Below are 20,690 nucleotides of genomic sequence, written 5' to 3'. Positions count from 1 at the left end.
GTTGTGTGGTCACCGAGATTCGAAAAGGACAGAAATTTAATAGAGAATGTTCAAAGACGTGCAACAAGGATAATTCCAGGCTTGAAGGGCAAGTCCTATGAAGAAAGATTGAAGATTATGAAGCTTCCAAGCCACAGTTATCGACGTCTGCGTGGGGACCTCATTAAAGCGTACAGGTACACTCATGGCTTATACAAGGTGTCAGAAGGATTACTAGAGTTTGAAACAAGAACCAACACCAGGGGTCAAGGCTATGAACTAAAAAAAACAGCGTTGGAACACCTCCATGCGACAACATTCCTTCTCGCTTCGAGTCACCGACATGTGGAACAGCCTCCCTGATAGCATAGTTGACGCTCCGAGTATGAACATCTTCAAAAACAGACTACACGAAGCTATGCAGGAGCATATTGTATGTTCTGTCTTAAAATGCCCAGAAAATTACGGACCAGGCAATAGGTCCAGCAGCTATCTCAATCAATCGTCAGTTATGGAAAGATCGGGTTCCAAAGGCCGGATCCCTTGTGAATCAAGTCACGGAAAGTTCATGAATCGACAACAGGCCATGGGCCTATTTCTTCAATGCCGACACTTCCATTCCATTCTATTCTATGAGGTGGTGATGCTCGTGCTACCACATCACCATGAAAGAGAAAAAGAAAGATCACCTGAAGCCTGATAGTAATCAAATTTGCGCGCATTTAGCTGAACTCGATCTCCATTACTACTCCAACAGAACAAAGAAGAAAAGGGTCAGATAGTTTATTGGCTTCCTAAGTAGGTATGATTCAGTGTTGCCAGATGGGCCTTTTTCCGGCCAAATTTCGCAAATGTGGCCTTTTTTCAAGTGGATTGGCCTGAGAAAATTTATTTGGCCTTTTGGTGCGTTTGTGGCCTTTTTTCATGAGAAAAAAATGTAACCTGATTTTCTTATATTATTTTCGTCATTGACACACAATTTTCGTTTGCCCAAGACAAGTACCTTTAAATTTCGACACTTTCGACAGTCTCAACACTTCGGTTAAGGTGGCAACACTGGCGATTGCCGCCTAAACCGAACATTTGGTTCTGATTGGTTGAACAAGCAATAGCCATTAGCCAATAGTGTGAGTCCCAGTTGGCTAATCATATTGAGTTGACAACTAGTGATGCAGAGTGCGTAGCCTATATAGTTGCCCCCTCTAAAGGGTAGTAAATTCATTAGTAATTTGTGTGGTTAAACTAAGTTTTGCAAACCTTTAAACTCTTTAATATGAGCCAATGTAAATCTAATTGTCTTTATCCATCTGTCGCTTCATAGACTCTCTTAGCCTCTTAGGCTAATTTGACTTGTTCAACTCAGCAAGTTTGACTATATCATAGTGATAGTGTTTGGCCAGTCATGATGACATGTCATCAGGACAAGTTATTTTTTTAGCAAATTTTCTTACACTGAAGGCATTCGATTACTTCTTGTTCAATTTATATAAATAGTCTTTTGAATGTTCTATTCATTACATAGTTTTTTATAAATTTGGTTCACTGATGCTAAATTTTGATTTGTATTGCAGAGGCTGCACAATCTTAATAGCGCAGTAATGAGTTTAAATAAACGACTGAAAAAATTTGGTAGAAAATATCAAAATACTTGGGAAAAAGAATTTCCATGGATTAAAAAAGCTTCTGATGGTTCAGAAGATGCCCTTTGCACTCTTTGTCATAATTTACTAAGGCCTAAAAAAGATGCCATTATTCAGCATGCACAAACCAAGAAACATAAGGAACTTGAGAATGCTTCAGCATCAGCTGCTAAAAGTGATACATGGAAACAGTTCAGAAAAATGCATGCAACTAGTGATGACAAAGCAAAAAAAATTGAGCTGGAACTGTCTGTTGTAATGAGTTGTCATTGTGCTATTCGAAGTGTTGACCACATTTCAGATTTCTTGACAAAATATGGAAAAGGGAGTGATCTTGAGAAGATTCGGCTACACCGTTCAAAATGTGCTTGTTTGCTGAAGAATGTTATTGCTCCTTCTTTAAGAGATGTGTTGTCAGAAAATCTATCAGGAAAGAAATTCTCCCTCATTGTAGATGAGAGCACAGATGTTTCAGTTTCAAAAAACCTTTGTATCCTGGTCAGATATTTTAATGATCACAGTCAGCATGTAGAAACTGATCTACTTGCTTTAGTTCCTGTGACTGATGCTACTGGAGAAGTTCTCTTCCAGGAAATTGAAGCTGTTCTTCATTCCTTTGGTCAAACATTCAAAAATTGTATAGGATTTGGTGCAGATGGAGCTAGCAGCTTGGTTGGAAAGAACAATTCGGTATTTTCAAGAATTCTTCAGACTAATCCAAAATGTATTCTTGTGAAATGCATCTGTCACTCTCTGGCATTGGCAGTAAAACATGCATGTGAGAAACTTATGGCTGATGTTGGCTTCCTTGTGACTGAGATCCCAGCTTGGTTTTCAAAAAGCACCCTGCGAAGAAATGATTTCCAAAAGCTGTCAGAAGTTCTCAATACTGGTGGAGATGAACAAGGAACAGGATCTCTCCCTCCTTTCATGAAATCATCAAGTACAAGATGGCTAACCAGAGGTGAAGTGATGAAAAGAATTATGGATAATTGGCCTGAGCTGCAGGCCTACTTTTCCTTAGTTGAATCCTCAGGATCTTTTGAGACAAGGAGCAAAGGCAGAATTATTCTAGGAATGCTGAAAAATCCATACACTTTTCTCTTCTTCAGTTTTGCTACTCCTTTGATAAGAGAGGTTGAGAAAATAAATAAAATGTTCCAAGCAGAGAAAGTGGATGCAGAAAAACAATGCAAAGAACTAATGGCTTTCCATAGGACACTTCGTGACAGATTGTTTGACCAAAAGGGACAACCATTGGCCTTAAGCAATGTAGATTTTGGACATGACTTTGAGATTGAACTGAAAAAGTTTTTGGATCACAGTTCCCAGCAGGCTAATGTAAAATCAGAGGTAGCCTCTATGAAACAGAGATGTCACGACTGTCTGGTAGAACTCTTCAACCAAGTTAAAGTGCGACTACCAGATAACATCAAACTCTTCAATGGTCTGAGCTTTTTAAGTCCAAATATGGTAATGTCTCATGATGTGCATCGAGCTCCATTAAAACATCTCCCATTGAGCCATCTACTCAATTCAGAAATAGAGCAAGAATATAGGTCAATTCCATATCATGACTGGTCTGCTGACTTTCCACTGGGAACGCCCAAGGACGCCTTGGAGTTTTGGGCAGCAGTAGCATTACTAAAGAACAGTGTGGGTGAAATAAAGTATCCAAATCTCTCTCACTATGCTCTAGCATGCATGACACTTCCTGTCAGCAATGCCCATGTGGAACGAGTTTTTTCATATGTAACTTGGCTGAAGTCAAAAACTAGAAATAGGTTGCAATTAGTTATGATGGAAGCACTGCTGAGGATTAGAATGAATCTTTTGACTAGAGGAGGATGTTGCAAGGAATTTGAGGCATCTGTAGACATGCTCAATCGATTTTCGTCTTCCATGTACCACAAATATTCTCAATCTGATGATGAAATGGGTGAAATTGATGCAATTTTTGATTTCCAAGATTGAGGAGTAAATGTGTGCATTGAAAGTGGTTTTAATTACCCTAAACTTACAAATTTTATATCCATTTTAAAATGAGGCCTTTTTTGGCCTTTTTTGTGAGCTAAATTGGCCTTTTTCTCTCGGCTCCATCTGGCAACCCTGGTATGATTCGGTTCTCTAATAGTGAATATTACATATATTACTCTGTCTGGCGCGACTCCCGAGTCCCGCCACAGGGAAAATGACCGATGAGTGATAAAATATATAGGCTCAAGATGAAGTTTATTAAATGTAGTTTATTACAGGTGTTCAGTCAAATTGGGTCAGATGCAAAGGTCGTTAGGTAAAACCGTAAAGCGTAAAATAACTAACGAGCAAGTACCTAGGTAGTCGGCTAGTCCTAGACTCTTAGCTAGTCAAACAATAGCTACCTACCTACCAAAATATCTTAAGTATCCAGGCAGTTGATTAATAATTTTGTGATCTAATTACTTCAAAGTTCAAGATTTCATCCAATATCTGATGTATCATGCACAGTGTCAAAGCAGAGACTTATTTAGACTCATCCTCAAGTTCATTTTTGAGTCCAATAAGTAGAGTAGAGTCAGTAGACCAGTAAAGTAACTGATTCTAAAATATCTGTCGTTTGTCACTGTGGTCAGCCTTGTGTACTAGTATGGAATATATCTACTTGGCGAGCCGCGACTGAATTTTTCGAGCCGTGGTTTTATGGATTTGCCAGCCGTGATTCCATTTCTACGATTATTTCGATACGTTTTCTTATATTGACATGAGAATATATTACCTATACAGAATTCCACACTGTAATGCAGTCTAAAACTCACAACTCAGTGCTTCAATTCTGCTGAGCTTAACTGGCTGGCCTCTTTGCCAAATGCCAATTATGACAATAAACTGGCAGACAGAGCTAGGATTGAAGCTGAGCCTCTCTGCTCCAATCCTGGTAATCTGAACTTTAACCACTAAGCCACCCTGCATCCCTGCCCAGTGTTATAATTCAAGTTGTACAATTTGAGTTTTTCTGCAATTTTTAATGAGCAAGATTTTTGTTGGACAAGTTGTTTTCTTGCTAATTGTTTGTTGACATTATCATTGTTTCATGAAATTTCAAATACTACTTGATCATAGCTCAATGCTTGTCAACATGATGGCCTAAGTCCTCAGGTATGGAGCACTCCAGTTGTCCTGCTGCAGGTAAATGACCAGCCACTGCCAGGAATTCCACCATGCTTGTCAATAAAAACAGTGTGGACCGGTAGGAGCAGGCGAGCAGCAAGCTATTAATTTGATCCCAGCTGCAATTGTGGTCCAATTGTTGAGGAGGCCAGTCAGATAAGACTTGAGCACAGCCAAATTAGAGCAATGAATTTCATGTTCAAGACCCATAATGAACTTTGAGTGTTCTGTGTTCTGGGATGTTAAGAATTGGCAACAGGTCTAATGGCCAAATCAACACTGACACTGCTAGGTGCTAACTACCTACTAAACTACCGTAAAATGGGGTAACTTAGACCACTTTTTTTTATAAATGATGCCATTTTTTTACTAGCTAAATTAAACTTGAATTGAAACATCAAATCTTTCTATTGTGTTATGTAGCCTCAGTATTAGGCCTTTAATGCCCATTGACAAAATTTTTCTATGTCAAATAGTTTTTGAGTTGTGGGGGTTTTTGTTAAAAAAACGAAAAGTGGTCTAAGTTACCCCGCCGGTCTAAGTTACCCCATTTTACGGTACTTTACCATTTCATAAAAATTTGTTCAATAGGTTGGGAGAAATTTCATGCTTACCATAAACTAATGCCCTTATTGCTATATAAACTGTACATTTTAGGTATAACATATAAGGAGCTAAAATAGTACAATTTCTTGGTACCTAAATTCAATTGGGAATTTAATATATCTTCCATTCAAATCTGATCTGCCCTGTGAAAGAAATTTCATAGTCACTCTGAATTTTGGGCATTGGGGTGCATAACTTCTTAATCAAGTCTAAACTGTCAAAATTGCATGATCTAAGCACAAGCAAGATGTTGATTTATGGTTAAAAGTGAAGTTTCATTTGAATGTGTTCAAGAGTTTGATACATAACTATTTGTTCCTAGAACCGATTGCTCAACCGAGCGCAGAAATGCCAGATGTTCTATGAAGTCTTTGTTTTAGAACCTATACCTAGTTTCAGTATCCGAAGGAAATAACAAAATTGTATACTGTACATAAATAATATTCCTGAATTATCTGAACAAATTAGACAACAATAAAAATTTTTGTTATATAGGTAGTAATGTAGCATGACAAAATGGTGAACTACACAGAACATAGACTACTTTCAATGGTTAGTGTTTTAAAATTATTGACTGAAAAGCATACCTACTTTAAATGACCATTTAGCTCCTTGTACAACAATTTTCATATCATGACATGAAAACTGGAAAAGCAAAAATTATATTTTAGGAGCACTGTATAATTATTCTTATTCTATCTATGTCAAGATAACCTGATTCTCAAATATTGCTCTGCAATTTTTTAGACCATGTGGGGAACCCCCCGCATATCCTTTGGTATTTATTACTTTTGTATTCATTTGGTATGTAAGGTTGACATGAATATTGTCTAAATGCTAGGACCAATGACTGCAAATCGTTTTGTATAGTAATCACAAGTGAATGCAAACTACTGCCCAATTGTGTTCATCCTGTACTCAAGGTGACAATTTACTCTAAGAAACAAATAAAAAATATAATCCTAGAAATAAGACACCAATTTTCACTTGATGAAAATTGGTGGGTTCCATTTGGAGGCCAATGTAGAGTCAAGATCCCAGATTAAATCCTTGAAATACACCAATATCTCAAGCTAAAATGAGCTACTTTACAGCCTGGGAAACTTCTTCACAATATTGCAAATTGGAACTGTGTGACTGATCCAAGACCAGCAAAATGTTAACATAAATGCACACTTTATAATCCAATTTGGAATATTGGATGAAATTTACTGGTAAAACAATCATTTCAAAGGTGATTTTAACAAATTGGCAGCAAAAATTTTTCTTTTTCTTTAGTTCTTACTAAACAATTAAAGAGAGAGCTAAATGAATGTGTCATATCGTCCACAACCTATGTACATGCAAAGGCATTTTTTGTCTCATTCACTTGCTCCTTCTGCTCATCTAATTTGGAACATAATTCAGAAGTTTCCTAAAGTTGTGGGGCAAAAATGATCATCTGACAGGTAATTTTAAAAATTGTGGGCAAAATAGGCTGTTTTTGTTATTTTCCATTGAAAAAAGAGGAAGAACACCCTAGAAACAGGGGAAATTGACAATATTCACAAGAAATTTTTTCCAATCTGCAGGTGGCTTCTGCCCCCATTTTTGAGTTAGGCTGCTTGTTAGCATAATGGTCATATTTATGATTTTTCACTGGTGTCTTCATTGCTACTCAAGTATTTCACTAGTGATCCAGGAATAAACTGTCGCTCTTTTGCCACTGAGTTTTCAGCTATAGGGCCAAAGTCATGGGTAGAATGGTCCATTGGCATGAGTGGTTATGTACTATTTACAGCTAACTTCTTTTGATATTTTGGTATGGGGGTGAATCCGTGTGATTAAGTAATCTGATAATTTCTGCTCTGTTTGAATAACAATTCAAGACCACAGGATGTGTAATAGTACTGATAAAATTTTTTTCTAGGTTGAGAATGGTGATGCCACATCATGTACTCTGGATTATATGTCTGGAAAAGGTTAGTTTTAAAAGTACAATCTTTTTAAAAACTTAAGATTATGACATTATTTTTTTTTAATTATTTATTCAACCAAGTGAATTCTTTGATATTGTGAAGTATACAAAATATTTTCTTCACAGTGGTTGAATAGAAGTTTAGCTGTTAAATGTGTTCAGTCTATACTTGAAATATTAATAAGGTATTTGTCATTTCAGAGTGTGCATCTTCTGAGTGGCCGATTTATGCATACAATGCTCAGCTTCCTCCATTCAAACTGACAGTGTACAGACATCACACTTGGATGACAGCCCCAGCTCTGTCACTGAATCTTTCCCTTGCCACTGATGTTCCCACTGGTACGTTCATTAGCATTTTTTTCTGCAAGATAGCCTTATCAAATTTTCACTTTTGTACACAACATATATATAGTTGCCATTTTCAAATAGCCTGCATAACTGATATTTTTCTTTCTGTGCAGGTGTGAAATTTTTCTTTGAACATCAAAGTGATCCAAAGAGGAGATTATGCAGAAAATTCACCATTGAGAATAGTGATGGTTACTTTATGGAAGAGTATGATGACGAATTTTATGGACAATCAGAAAATTTGCCCAAGAAAGCTATGACCTCCCAGCTACCCAAGTCTACTAATCCTGATACAAGTTCTGAAAAAGCTTCCAAACAGGAATTAGTTGCAAATGAAGAATTGACTTCAAAAAATATTGTTTATAAAATGTCAGAAAACAATAAAAATCCTTCCAATTTAAGCTCAACAAAAAACATCAGCAATAACTCCACAGATGATTTTGAAATGAATGAATCAATAATAAACATGCCTAGTGCTAACAGAAGCATTATCATATTAGATAGTCCTGAAGTTTCTGATTCCCAGCGCAGAAAAAGACATGAGGAATTTCACAATTTATCAGAGCCAGTATACTCTCAGAGGCAAACACTCCTGCAACAACAGTCTTTCTTTGGTAGTGTAACCCCAAACACATCGTCATTAAGACACACCCGGACAAAACGCAGGGCATTGCCCCTGCCACCTGTACTCTTTTGGGACTGCCCAATGTTTTCTCATGGGTTAGAAGGTCAAGATTTCTTCCTGCGACTTTCTGACGATGCTGGCTGGGGTGCCCACCTCAGCTTCACTGTGCCGCAAATTGACCGTCATGGTAAATTTTATTTATTTTCTTTACTGCATTGAATGTCCATTTATTCTAATTTACATTTTTGTATGGTTGCTTATCTTATTTTGAATTTATTTGTTTATTATTGATAACAATTTTGCCACATGTAGTTAGATAATGCATGCAATTAATTTTTTTATGTTCAAATTTTAATATAATCAACATATCACATAGATTTTACATCATTTTTTTCTGGGGAATTCTAAACAAATGGTCATTTTTCTGGGGAATTTCTATGTACGACCGTTTGTTGTTCAAGATTCACATAGTAGTGGTCATATAGTAGGTGTAATAAAATATATTTTACAAAATATTATTCATGAAATTACAGGTTTTAAAATTAGTGCTTTCTATCTACGGTGATCTAAGAGTACCTTTTAGTAGCAACTTTTACTAATTATTAATGTTATAAATTTAAATGTTGAAAGTGTTTTTTTCTTTGGTATGCTGGTCTGAATTTTACTGCACATAACTACTACTAAGTAAATAATTAATTTAAAAATTAATGATTTCGAAATTCTTTCCTATACAGATTTTGTCTCGACTGAATTATCACAATGGTGGGTGTTCCACTACGTGCATCTGGAGCATGTGACTCTAGAATCCTCTATCCCAGTGACAATTCAGCCTGCCCCTTTTGCCAACCTCATGTACAATGTGAGCCTAAGAAGCGTGTGCTGCGTGGAGGACGAAGCTTCCGATGACAACCCTGCTAATGAAAGCTCTGTTGTTGATCATAAGAAAAGATCCTTTGAAGCCACTAGGAAATCTGGAGAAACCAGTAAAGATGGCTGCGAGCTGTGCGGTGTTGCTCTGGCTTCAATCATTCTCACCGGCATCGATGAGTGAGCCTTATTTTTTTAGATCTCCTTGCAATTACCGTGTTTTTTGTGTTGCTGTGACTAGAACGCATGCTGTTTTAAAGGCGTGATTTAATCATAGAAACGTGTGGATCAGCCACACGTTTGAAATATAAAATCGTCTCGGACAAATGTGCGGCCGGTCTTACGGCCAATCTCCAAATTCAATGACCAAGGAATGTCTTCCAAACTAAAGAACGCAGCTCGATGAAACTTGGTACACGTATTCAGCAGGACCTAACGGTGATGTTTAGCTCCTGAAATTTTTTTTCCATTTCACCTTCATTCGTGAATTATACGGCAATTCGTTCCGAAAGTTGCAGTGCCCAAGAAATTTCTTTTAAACTACGAAACAGATTTGAACGAAACTTTGCTTATATATTACTAACCTTCCAACGGTTTTTTTACCTTCGTTTACGAATTTTTTCCATTTGACCTTCATTCGTGAGTTATAGAGCAATTTGGGCTAAAATTTGCAGTGGCCAAGAAATTTCTCCTAAACTACTAACAGATTTGAACGAAACTTTGAATATACAAACCTAACCTCCCGACGGTGATGTTTAGCTGGTGTAAATTTTTTCGACTTTTTCTTCGTTCGCGAGTTATATGGACATACGGAGAAACAGCAGGCATTTGAGGCAGATTTTAAATTTGCGTTTACACTTTACAAAGAGCCGTATGCGTATAGCCGTATAACTCGCAAACGAAGAAAAAGTCGCAAAATTTTACACCAGCTAAACATCACCGTCGGGAGTTTATTTTTGTATATTCAAAGTTTCGTTCAAATCTGTTTAGTACGGTAGTTTAGAAGAAATTTTTTGGTCACTGCAAATTTCGGCCCGAATTGTCCTATTACTCACGAATGGAGGTGAAATGGGAAATTTTTCACAAGCTAAACATCACCGTTAAGTCATAATGAATACGTGTACCAAGTTACATCGAGCTACGTTCATCAGTTTGGGAGATATTCCTTGGTCATTGAATTTGAAGCTTGGCCGCGAGTCCGGCCGTAAATTTGTCCGACACCTAAAATAGAACACGTTCTTGAAATTACAGGCTGCCCAAAGGATAATAATTAGATGATTTCTTAACACAAAGTGACTCCGATGAATGCTCAGAATCAGTTATGAGATTAATTAAATTAAAAAGTTCTCTCTTGTTTTTTGCCTTACTGATTCAAAGTAATTAATTAAATTAAAATTATACCTAATCTTCACCTTTAGATTGAATTTTTTCTATGTAATTGTACTTATTAATAAAAAATATTTCATTGAATTTTACTGCACCATGACGAGTTGATCTGTCGCTCAGATGGGATGCAGCGTCGCCCTCACCACGGCTGCTGCTGAGCACCTCGCTGCCCTACACGGACGAGGTCGGTCAGTACGCCGTCACCGTGCAGATCTTGTCGCCTCTCTGCTCGTCCCATGGCTGCTTCGTCGCCGTCTCGCCTATATTTTGTATGTTTACTTACTTCTAAAAGTGCTATATAATCTAGATTAATTCAAGTTTATTGACGTTTGACTGAATACTATATAATCTAAATTGTTGTCACTGTCCGAATGAGTGGTTGTTCGCGACTGCTCGTTTCTAGCAACTATATTGAGGCTCTTGTATTTGCTCATCTATTAATCTATATAATAACCCTTGCGTTATAAGTTCTTCAAAACATAGTTTGAACGTTTGCTCCTTTACAAGGATATGTTAGGGTCTTAGACGCCTGCCCTACACTAACTCTCTTATGACAGCCAACCATCAGCACCAGTCTCATGTACTTGATAATAATGATGAATTCAGCTACAGTATTTATTGTGTGCTCAAAATGCAAGCGTTAGTTTTGTCCTATGAAGCCTAGTCTTGAACCGTGCCCAACACCTAAAGGGCTCACGCAAGGCTCGCAATAAAAGTTATTGTGCGCACAGCTGTGGCGGGCGCGGCGTACGGCGGGTGGGTGGTGGTAGCGGCGGTCACGTTACTCGTGCTCTTCCTGCTCTCCTTCGTCGTCATGGCGCTCGTCATCCGTGCACAAGCTGGTACGTGCATGCGCTGAATTATTATGATCTTTGTTAATGTACTTCTGATTAAAGCTTCTCATATCGCTGAGGAACCGTGTTCGTGGCCTGGGGCCGGATTATCAAAACTTCGTAACTTTTTGTACTTACGACAAAAAAGTTATGTGGTACGTAAATACACCCTAATTTTGGCATTATCAAAATTTCGCAAGCAAGTCTTAGCTAAAAGCGTAAATGTTTTTCCCGCGCAAATGTTTCCCGCTCAAATGTTTTTATAATATCACCGCTAGTATTACGTTGTCATAGCATCGCCACTCGTAAGTCGACTTTGCGTACTTACGAAGTTTTGATAATACGGCCCCAGACCGATTTTGGTACCTTGTATTAGATTTTCCCTTTTAGCTTCTACCCATGGGCGTCAAAGACACTTACGTCTAAGCAGCAACTACTTGAGGTGGATACAACTTTTCACGTTGAAAATCGTCAAGTTAACTCTTGATCGCAATACTCTTCATCAATCATATATTCCAGAAGTCGATGTTACTTTTGCTTTCAATTTCCCGAAATTAAAGGCTCTGAATAGTTGTAATTTTACCATGATTTTATTTCCAGAGGTGGTGAGTAAGAAGCTATGGTGTCGACCTCGCGTGCTGCTTGTGTGCTGCCCCCACTCACCGTCATCACTCTCCCTCATCACCACCATCAGCTCCTTCCTACACCACAGCGCTGCCATCACCACCACCACCATACACACTCACCTCGCAGATGCCGTAAGCATTCCGTCCTCTCTTATGCGTCGCTTTATTAATAATTACCCTGTATTTTCCTTATTACGTGTATTGAACTAGAACTATTCAGTTACCGTTATAAATCATTGAATGTCTTGCTTGTGCCCTAAAATACTTTACCTTCACTTCGAAGTTCTTTACTTCTAACCAAATATACTTTCCCGACATCATTGAAATATTTCCTCTGTAAGCAAGCTCAGTTACTTGACCGTATACCTAATAGACTTAACTTACAACTTTATTTACTTGTCCTCCGATCTGAAATGCTCTACTTATTACGGAAAACCTTACTTTCTCACCAAATATCTGCCTTGTACCTACTGTAATTTTCAGAACTTGCTTTCCTACGTTACCATCGTATTCGTGAATGCACTGTATTTCTGTTCATATTCAACTTTTCATCAACTCGTGTAATCTTAACCCTCTACCGCCATATGTCACTCTCCGGGAACATAACTTTCAACTTAAATTATACGTAATCTATTGAGTGTAGCAACCTGAGGACGTTTGTACGCAACAGAGAACATTTTAAAGTTGCCGTACGTGGCGGCAACCATCAGTGCAAGTCATTTTGCTCTCACTTGCAGCGTTTCCTTTTTGTGAAGAAGGCTTGTGACAATATTGCTCCGGTTACTCATGTCAGGCGGTAGAGGGCCTAACGCATGGAATTCATGATGTTAGCTGCGTTACGCACGCGTCCTACAGCGGAATGTAGCTGGCGCTTTAGTATTTGCTTTAGGTCGTAATAAATACAGTGATCTTCGGCCCGATATCTACTTCTTAACTTCGTCTTTGTGAGTAAATTCGCAATTTCTTCATCACATACAAAACTAAATTCTCACAACAATGTAAGGTTTTACCAGTGCAGCAACTCAGAAACCTGTTGCTTATTTGTCGAGTTTTTTGTGCTACTTCTACTATGTGGTTGAGCGTAGCATGCTGCATGCTAGGACGAGAGATGGTCCAAAGTAATTTATGAATTGAATTTCACAGCAATTTGTTCTCCATGATCGGGGTGTTTATGTCACTTGACTTGAAATTTCTTTACAAACATTACTGTATCCCATAGTACCTATCTGGGAATCGTTAATGGCATGTGAATTCTAATATGTATTTTTGCCCGTCATTTATTTATTTATATATTTATTTATTTCAGGACCCGTACTTGTGGATGCAGTACGAAATGCGCACCGCCAACAAAGTCCTTTTCTTGGTACCCCCCAAAGGGCAGGTAATGCGCCAGCTTTTTTAACTTTTAAAAGACAAGCTTAAAATGGGAATATGTAATGTACTCTGTTTTTAACGGTACTCTGTAAAGTACCTAGTATACCAGTTCTAAAATCTTGAATCATGAAAGTAAGTGGACAGGCTAGTGAGTTTTATATAATTAGTTTCGTAGTAACTTTAATTCGTAATTGTAAATGTTCTCATTTGCCTGTTAAGTTCTCATTAATAATGAATGATCTAAAGGAGTTTGTTTGCTAGTAAATAGTATTTTCTATTAAACTTGAATTGGTAAAATATGCATTGGTGACTTTATTATAATTTGCAATATTTTGGATTATTTTTAACGTTCGCAGAATTTAAGCTTCATTTACTGATCTCAGTTTTGTTTCTTTTGATTCTTAAAATTCATTTAATCTTTTAATGAGTTTATCTTCTGAAAGTATTTATCATATTTTTAATACCTTGTATCGACACCGCAATGAGGCTGATAAATTTCCTTTCTTTATAGATTTTCCACCATATTATTTTCTTGAGTATATTCTTGTTTCTCTTGCAGTGCATTTGCAACGGAAGAATGTAAAACTATCTTAAATATTCGATTTTGCCATGCCTTAGCTTCAAATCCATCACAAATTTGTTGAACCCTTAACGGACTGGTACGAATATACTTACGCTGTGTACGATTGCAACGTTGCAAAATTGTGCTGTCTGAAGGTAGTTAAATGAGCTCGTATTGCAGACGGTGGCGGTAAGTTCCCCAGTGGCACAGCAGTGGCGCCTGGGCGTCCTTTGCTACGCCTCCACGTACGGCGCCCTCGCCCCTAGCGACGTCCAGGCGTCTGCAGGAGACGCTCGTAGTCGCGTGTGCTGCTGCTGCTCCAGGGCGGCTGCTCCAGGCCAGCGGGACAAGGATAAATTTGCTCTCGTCACCCTCGACTGCAGTGGTCCAGTGCCTGCTGAGGTATGGGTTCACTTGTTCGAATTAAAGTCGAGCAAAATTTGTTTAAATGTTTTCAGGTGTGTTCAATAACGAATAAAGCCCCCTCGCATAACCTGTTAGGCAGAAGAGTGCACCACTTCCTGTATGTGTTAAGCATTTATGGGTATCTACGAGTAATCAAACCCGACGTAAATTTTTTTCTCTTGACTTGCCACGCCGTCGATATGTTATGAACTGCGAAAAATAATGAAAATGGACGTTTTGCTTTATTAATATTTATTTCAAATTTGAAATTTTCTGTTCCATTGCCATACTCCCATATGAAATACATCTATCTATCATGTCTCGATACCTTTCTTGCCCGGCGTGGTTGTCCTTGGTGATCAATGTTAGAAATACCGAAATACTGCGACATTCGCCGTTTTTACTTTGCTGCTTCTGGTATATTCTTGTGTCTTGTTCTTATTGAATCTCATTTTACGTTACTACTCATTCGCTTTAAGCCACATTGTTGATTGTTCTAAACTCGCAGCTTTATCTGAATCCTCTTTTTTTTGGTGCAGATATCTCACTTGCAGCGGTTCTATCTGTTGGATGACATCGTATCCCTGGTGACTTGGCTACACGACGGCACCTTCCTGGACCACTGGTTCCTGTGGCGGCCTCTGATGCGGCGCTCTGCGGCGGGTTCTCCTCCCTCAGGCACTCCCTGCCGACGACGGCGCAAGAAGAGCAGCCTCATCTGGACCTGCCGGAGAGACAGAGACGCGCCCGACATGAACGCAAGGGACAAGACTGAAAGCGACGTGGAGGATGGACAAGGTTCTTGCCTTGATAATGGACAAGCTGACCCTAACGGTTTGCCTGGCGAAGAGGGGAAAGTTGGAAAGCAAAGGAATGAAGTTCGTACACCAGAATTGCCAATGGCGGTATCAAATGTTGGATTGAGCAATAATAGAAGTCATTCTGCCGCACCCAGGAGTCAATCAATGGACTCAACAAGCTTGAATTCCTCACTCTGTTTGCGCATAGAAGAATCAGCCTGCGGTGACGCAAGTCAGGAGCAGTCGTTGGTTAACCCCAACACTTGTCAACAGGAGAGACCTGATTGGGTCGACGAAGTTCTCAACAGCACCGAAACGGGTGGCAATGGCAGTGATAAGAGAGCTAATTTGCCTGTAACGCAGTATCATAGCTCTCCTTCTCTATTGCAGTTGAAGGAAGCTGCAGCACAAGTCGAGATTGAGCGAAATAAAGTTTTGAAGGATAAAAGAAACTATGTCCATGCATCACAAGGTACTATACCGTCAAATTCTCGTGTAAGTTGGTTCAGACGCTTATTCTTCAAGAACAAGAGCAAGCAGCAGGCAAGAAAGCCTATCCTAGAAGATACTGAAGAATTGAGTCTTTACGACAACTCGATGGTTTCAAATTCTGGGGTCGGCAAAGTCCGAGAGGAGATGCAGCGGTGGAATGAAGGCAGGGAACGCCCGCATTGCTTGTCTGACTCTAATGGTATTTCAGATTCCGTTTCTCCTTCAAAGGTGAGCGCAAACACACTTTGTGGCCTCAGCAACGAAGAAACTTTCTCAGCCAGCGGCTACGACCACGGCCGCGGTGATCCCACGAACACTGGCAGCTTTGATGGCATGCCCAGCGTGTCAGAGCTGCCTTTGTTGGGAGAAGATATCGTCGCGTCCCCCAGCCCTGAAGCTTCATCATATCCCATCGAGAAGGATGATGATGACTTCACTGCCATGCTCTTCGGGGGCACTGTGGTTTCTGAGTAGCGTGGGCTCTCTATGTTTTTATTATCGCTTCCTGTCGACCTTAGGTGTTAGACGTTGATGTCAAAATTTATCATAAGATTTAAATTAGCTAGGTGGTCAGAACAGCGGACTTAGCGTAGGAAACTTTTTGTTCATAAAGTATCAAATTTTTAAAGTAAAAAAGTAAAATTTTTCAAATTTTACTGCGGTTGGGCTTGCTTCACTCAAATAACATTCTCGTTGAATGCATTAGTGAGGAAATTAGATCCGATTTTTTCCCAATCAAATGGCAAGCGAGTTAGAATGCGGGGATCGATGCCCTTGCATGGTGCTGCTGTGTCATTCTGATTATTCCTATGTCTAATTCTTGTGGAATTTTACCGTGATTTTATTGGTAATGGATTTAGAAGAAGACTTTTTTAAAGCACAATTCATCATCTGAAATTTGACAATAACTTCTGTTAACAATATTGCATACGCTGCAGGAATTGAGTACTTGTTAAACTCGAGTGTAAATTTTTTGTGAATAACGTCACCTGGAGTCGATGTTTTACTTTTAATTCAATTGAGAATTGGTACAAGATAAGAATTACTGGCTTCCTTTATAATACATGCTATCTCTAGTCAAGACTTTGTAATGCTCACACCTGTTAAAATTGTCACTGTTAGTTTAAGAATATGTGTTTTATATCTATTTAGTCGTAAGGCTAGGTTTTCCTTTATTTCTACACAAGATTAGTCGTGAATGTTTAACACTAAACATTTGAGCTATTAATCGGTACTTGTGCTGCTTGTTGAAAATGGTATCCAAATGTTATGGTTTCTAGTACTCGCTTTGATGATGTTGTCGTGTTCTCGTATGAAAGTAGTTGTCTTGGTGTCTCTTATAGCTGGTTTAGGTTTGATTGTTTAGAGAAGGCCTGGGCACAGCTAACAACGGACTTAGCCAAAACCTTGTTAGGTTCTTATTGCCTGACAAGATTATGAGCTTGATCTTCGAGATTGTGATCTTGAGAATGGTAAAACAACCCAGCGCAGGATAATAAAATATCTTAGTTAAATATAGGAGCTATTACTATTAAGTGCGCCCATTTAGTAGACGTATATAGGTACAAGATATCTTATGACGTACTTGTGGGTATCATAGAATTTATTGTGTTTAAAACGTGTCCGTTACTTTGATCTAAGTCAATTCGATTTATTTAATAAATTAAATTAATTATGCAATATTTTGAACGATCGAAAAAATAATTAGAAACATTTTCATTTAAATTTTATAATGTAAAGAAGTAAAAAATAAATAATGTAGAAAAGTTATAAATGTCCAAAGAGTAATGCAACAATTGTGCTCACTTATTACAAACGCCATACGAATTGTGGATGATTTTAAATAATTATTTTGACTTTCGTTATTGGAGTTAATTTTTTTATTTAAGTCTAGTCTCTAAGCATAGCGTTCGTTCTTCTCCGTTCAGGTTATCTTTTTTTAATACTTGTTCTCGCACTTACTGATGCCTAATTAAATTTATAAGTTCCAATAATTTGCAGGATTTTTATGACGCTTTATTTAATTACATTATTTTGTTGTAAATTTTTGGTTATTCACTCCTAATTAATTTTAATTTTTGATGCTCAAGATTTTGTCCGCCTTTTCTCCAATTTTCATCGATAGTCCGCCATTATTCCTGTCTGTTGGGTGAACAAAACAGGGAGCGCAGCCGTGCACCACCAATTTTGTGCACCAATAAGCTCTGAATCGAACGCCTTGGATCTCTCCGGACATCCACCCATTAGTCGTGAACCATTCGACTTTGTCTTCCTCCGGCCTCGCATAGAACCTGCCGTGCACCACCAAGCCGCGGATCGAATCAGACTTCCGAGCATCGCTAAATTACGTAATTTTACGTTCACCGCATCTGAGGTTAGGTTTCAGATAGCATAGTTCTGTTCTAAAATTTATCGTCTTTCGACAAGTGGCCGTTCGACCGAGAGCTGGTTCGACCCACGGCCTAGATACGGACGGCTTGAAGTGTTGAAGGCTACGTTCCGGAAGGCAGGAATCCTGATGGTCCATTACATCCAGGGCAGTGGTGGTCTTCGGCAGGCGACCCAACAAAACAGATTCGCTGCAGGCGGGCGGGCGAAGTTTCTCGACGGTTCGCCTACAACTCACCTCGTTATTTTCTCATCTGTATGTATGCGGCTAGTGATGTTTAATGAGATATATTCCAAGTACTTAGGAATACCTGCGTTATATCAAAATAAATTTGTACTATGTTTGACTCGACAGTTCTTTGATGATCGCACAAATATCGATTCCATCCCACGTGACCACGTCTCATCACGAATACAAGAAATTTCTAACATTATGAAATCATTAAATTAACTCATGTTCCATAGGAGTAATGAAATTTTCATTAGCTTCCGTCATCTGTCCTTCTCGAACCACTTGCTCAATTAATTATCACAATCGTACTGATAATAATCGATTGATTTATCCGAGTAAAGCTCCTGTGTCTCACGGATATCAAAAATCCGGAAAACGGATATCAGAAATCCGGAATTTAATGTTACTGTCTTGACTCCGTGCCCGGTTCTTCTCCCGCTGGCATTGACTCAAATCATGACGTTCACACCTGGATTGTCCTACAGGAATGGAGGAGGTAGGACATATAGAGTTTAGACTATATAGGTAAATTTCATGCTTTAATGATAACTTCCCACCTTTATATCTTGCTTGTTGAAAACTGAAAATCATTTTTGTTGATACTTTTTATGTCTTGTACCGTTTAGTTAGGATCTTGAAACCACGAAATTAAGTTGATGATAGATTTATTGATGAATTCTTTAACTTGAAATAGCTGAATTTACGTGAACATATCACCAAATGTTGTTTACTGACCTTATGCCAGTGCCAGACAATAATTTATAATTAATATGGAATTAGAGTAAATTTAATGCATCATTGTCCATGTTAACTATTTTTACGTCGCAAATAGCAAATCGTAAACCAATTTTCATGAAAAAAAATATAAATGTTCGTCAGGTAGGTTTATAGGTCTGAGCCTGGCCTAATTTCTATGGATTCAATTTTGTCAGGAGCTACACCGACAGCTTCCCCAATACCTACAACGACAAACCACGGTTGTTGCCTCCATGGTTCATTCAGTTAGTTGATCTGCTCGGAAATATTTAGGCCACACTACGGATGTAACGGTGTAAATTTTCACGGGAAATTAGTTCTTATCAGTGTACGGGGGTAATAGTTTGCTAATGATAATAATTCATACGCACTTTGTTTTATATTCATTACATAGAATTATTTGATGGATCATAGATGAGGCTTCACAGCTGTAGATAAATCAGTATCGATTTATCGTAACTAGCGGCAAACTAAGCCCGCGAACACGGACATTCCATATAAGTACGGGAAACTGAATCGTGCATCTGAACCTTCAAAATTGTGAATTATAGATTTTTCAATAAGGTAACTCTAGTTCGGGGCTTTTATCCAAGTTAAAAATGTATAGGCTATTATATCGTTCTCGGTCTTTGTCAAGTATGTCGTCTTCGCTTACCAATTATTCGCGAACTTTATTCCGTGAAACGCAGGTCGTGATCGCCGATCGTTCAAGTTTAAGACGAATTCACAATGTCTTCTATCGTGTCTTTATTATCGACTATCCTCCACATATTGCACCATATTAATGTATTTCAACTTACTTCATATTACTTCGCCTCGCAAATTACGCGCTATTCGTGCATTTCAACTTCATATTACTTCGTTTTCCTACGCCTGATTCCTGACATCGTGTACGCTAGGTGCTACAGTGAATTATTCTAGATTTCGTTGAATGTAGTATAAATAACTTAAAATAATTGTTGACATAATGCAGTAATAATAAGTAATTAATGGACATCCTAGATGGACATCAAGCAATATTCATGCTTCGATTTCTATTTCAGCTGATAATTCGAATTCTGCATGGAGAAAATTGTGTATTAATTTCTGTAAGAGTCCTGTAATAGTCTTCGAATTAAATAAAAAGTTATAGAAATGAATTCCTCATTTGCTCATTTTCACTGGAAAGTAAAAACCATTACGATGAAAATGGTCATCATTATACATTAGTTCGTAGAACTAAACATGTATTTTAATTTTTCAAGGGGTTTTATACTTTGTACTGATATATCGCATTATTCATTCATTTGGCATCTATTTTTATCTCCTTCAACTCATAATTTTTTTATCTTAGTATGCATGCAAGCAAATGCATTATTCTAATTTTTTGCGATTAGGCAGACTATATATATACAGTGGGGGGAAATAAATATTCGTACACTTGAAAAATCGTATTTTAATTTATGTAAGTACACAAACTGAACAGGAGAAGTGATTTATATTATGTATAGAGGCGCATTGTATTCAAAAATAGCATCAATAGAAATTAAATCTCAATGCAACAAAAATTAATGCAACATGTTAACTTCTTCGGGTCAAAAAAGTATTCGTACAAAACAACTTTTGACTAATATTTCACACCAGAACATTCCAGAATGTACTAGAAACATGTAGCACGTTCCAGT

The 20,690-nt window shown here is 38.2% G+C and overlaps 3 protein-coding genes across 3 annotated transcripts in view; all 3 read left to right on the top strand.

Moving 5' to 3' along the window:
- Positions 1 to 1,587: 1,587 nt before the first annotated feature.
- Positions 1,588 to 3,593, top strand: LOC125177858 (SCAN domain-containing protein 3-like). The gene has a single exon (XM_047880379.1). It carries the CDS (start codon positions 1,821 to 1,823, stop codon positions 3,591 to 3,593), a length of 1,773 nt encoding a protein of 590 aa, XP_047736335.1. The 5' UTR covers positions 1,588 to 1,820.
- Positions 3,594 to 7,205: 3,612 nt separating this feature from the next.
- Positions 7,206 to 17,346, top strand: LOC108671733. The gene is made up of 10 exons (XM_018159301.2): positions 7,206 to 7,333; positions 7,531 to 7,671; positions 7,794 to 8,492; positions 9,040 to 9,352; positions 10,679 to 10,827; positions 11,290 to 11,400; positions 11,992 to 12,149; positions 13,324 to 13,398; positions 14,134 to 14,355; positions 14,898 to 17,346. Exons 1-10 carry the CDS (start codon positions 7,321 to 7,323, stop codon positions 16,122 to 16,124), a joined length of 3,108 nt encoding a protein of 1,035 aa, XP_018014790.2. The 5' UTR covers positions 7,206 to 7,320; the 3' UTR covers positions 16,125 to 17,346.
- An 824-nt stretch (positions 17,347 to 18,170) lies between these two features.
- Positions 18,171 to 20,690, top strand: part of LOC108671742 — a 10,334-nt gene continuing 7,814 nt past the window's right edge. Inside the window, exon 1 of the mRNA XM_018159315.2 lies at positions 18,171 to 18,766. Coding sequence (XP_018014804.1) covers positions 18,727 to 18,766 — 40 coding nt within the window. The 5' untranslated portion in view covers positions 18,171 to 18,726. The remainder of the gene's footprint in view (positions 18,767 to 20,690) is intronic.

This window comes from Hyalella azteca, unplaced genomic scaffold (genome assembly GCF_000764305.2).
Source record: "Hyalella azteca isolate HAZT.00-mixed unplaced genomic scaffold, Hazt_2.0.2 contig5344, whole genome shotgun sequence".
Lineage (NCBI taxonomy): Eukaryota > Metazoa > Arthropoda > Malacostraca > Amphipoda > Hyalellidae > Hyalella > Hyalella azteca.
This window is presented reverse-complemented; position numbering and strand designations above follow the sequence as displayed.

What these genes read in the sequence shown, in the direction of transcription:
- LOC125177858 (XM_047880379.1), top strand. Translation starts at nt 1,821, where the DNA reads ATGCATGCAACTAGTGATGACAAAGCAAAAAAAATTGAGCTGGAACTG.
- LOC108671733 (XM_018159301.2), top strand. An exon ending in CGCCGTCTCGCCTATATTTT is followed by an intron (nt 10,828 to 11,289) that starts GTATGTTTACTT and finishes TTGTGCGCACAG; the next exon opens with CTGTGGCGGGCGCGGCGTAC. An exon ending in TGGTACCCCCCAAAGGGCAG is followed by an intron (nt 13,399 to 14,133) that starts GTAATGCGCCAG and finishes CTCGTATTGCAG; the next exon opens with ACGGTGGCGGTAAGTTCCCC.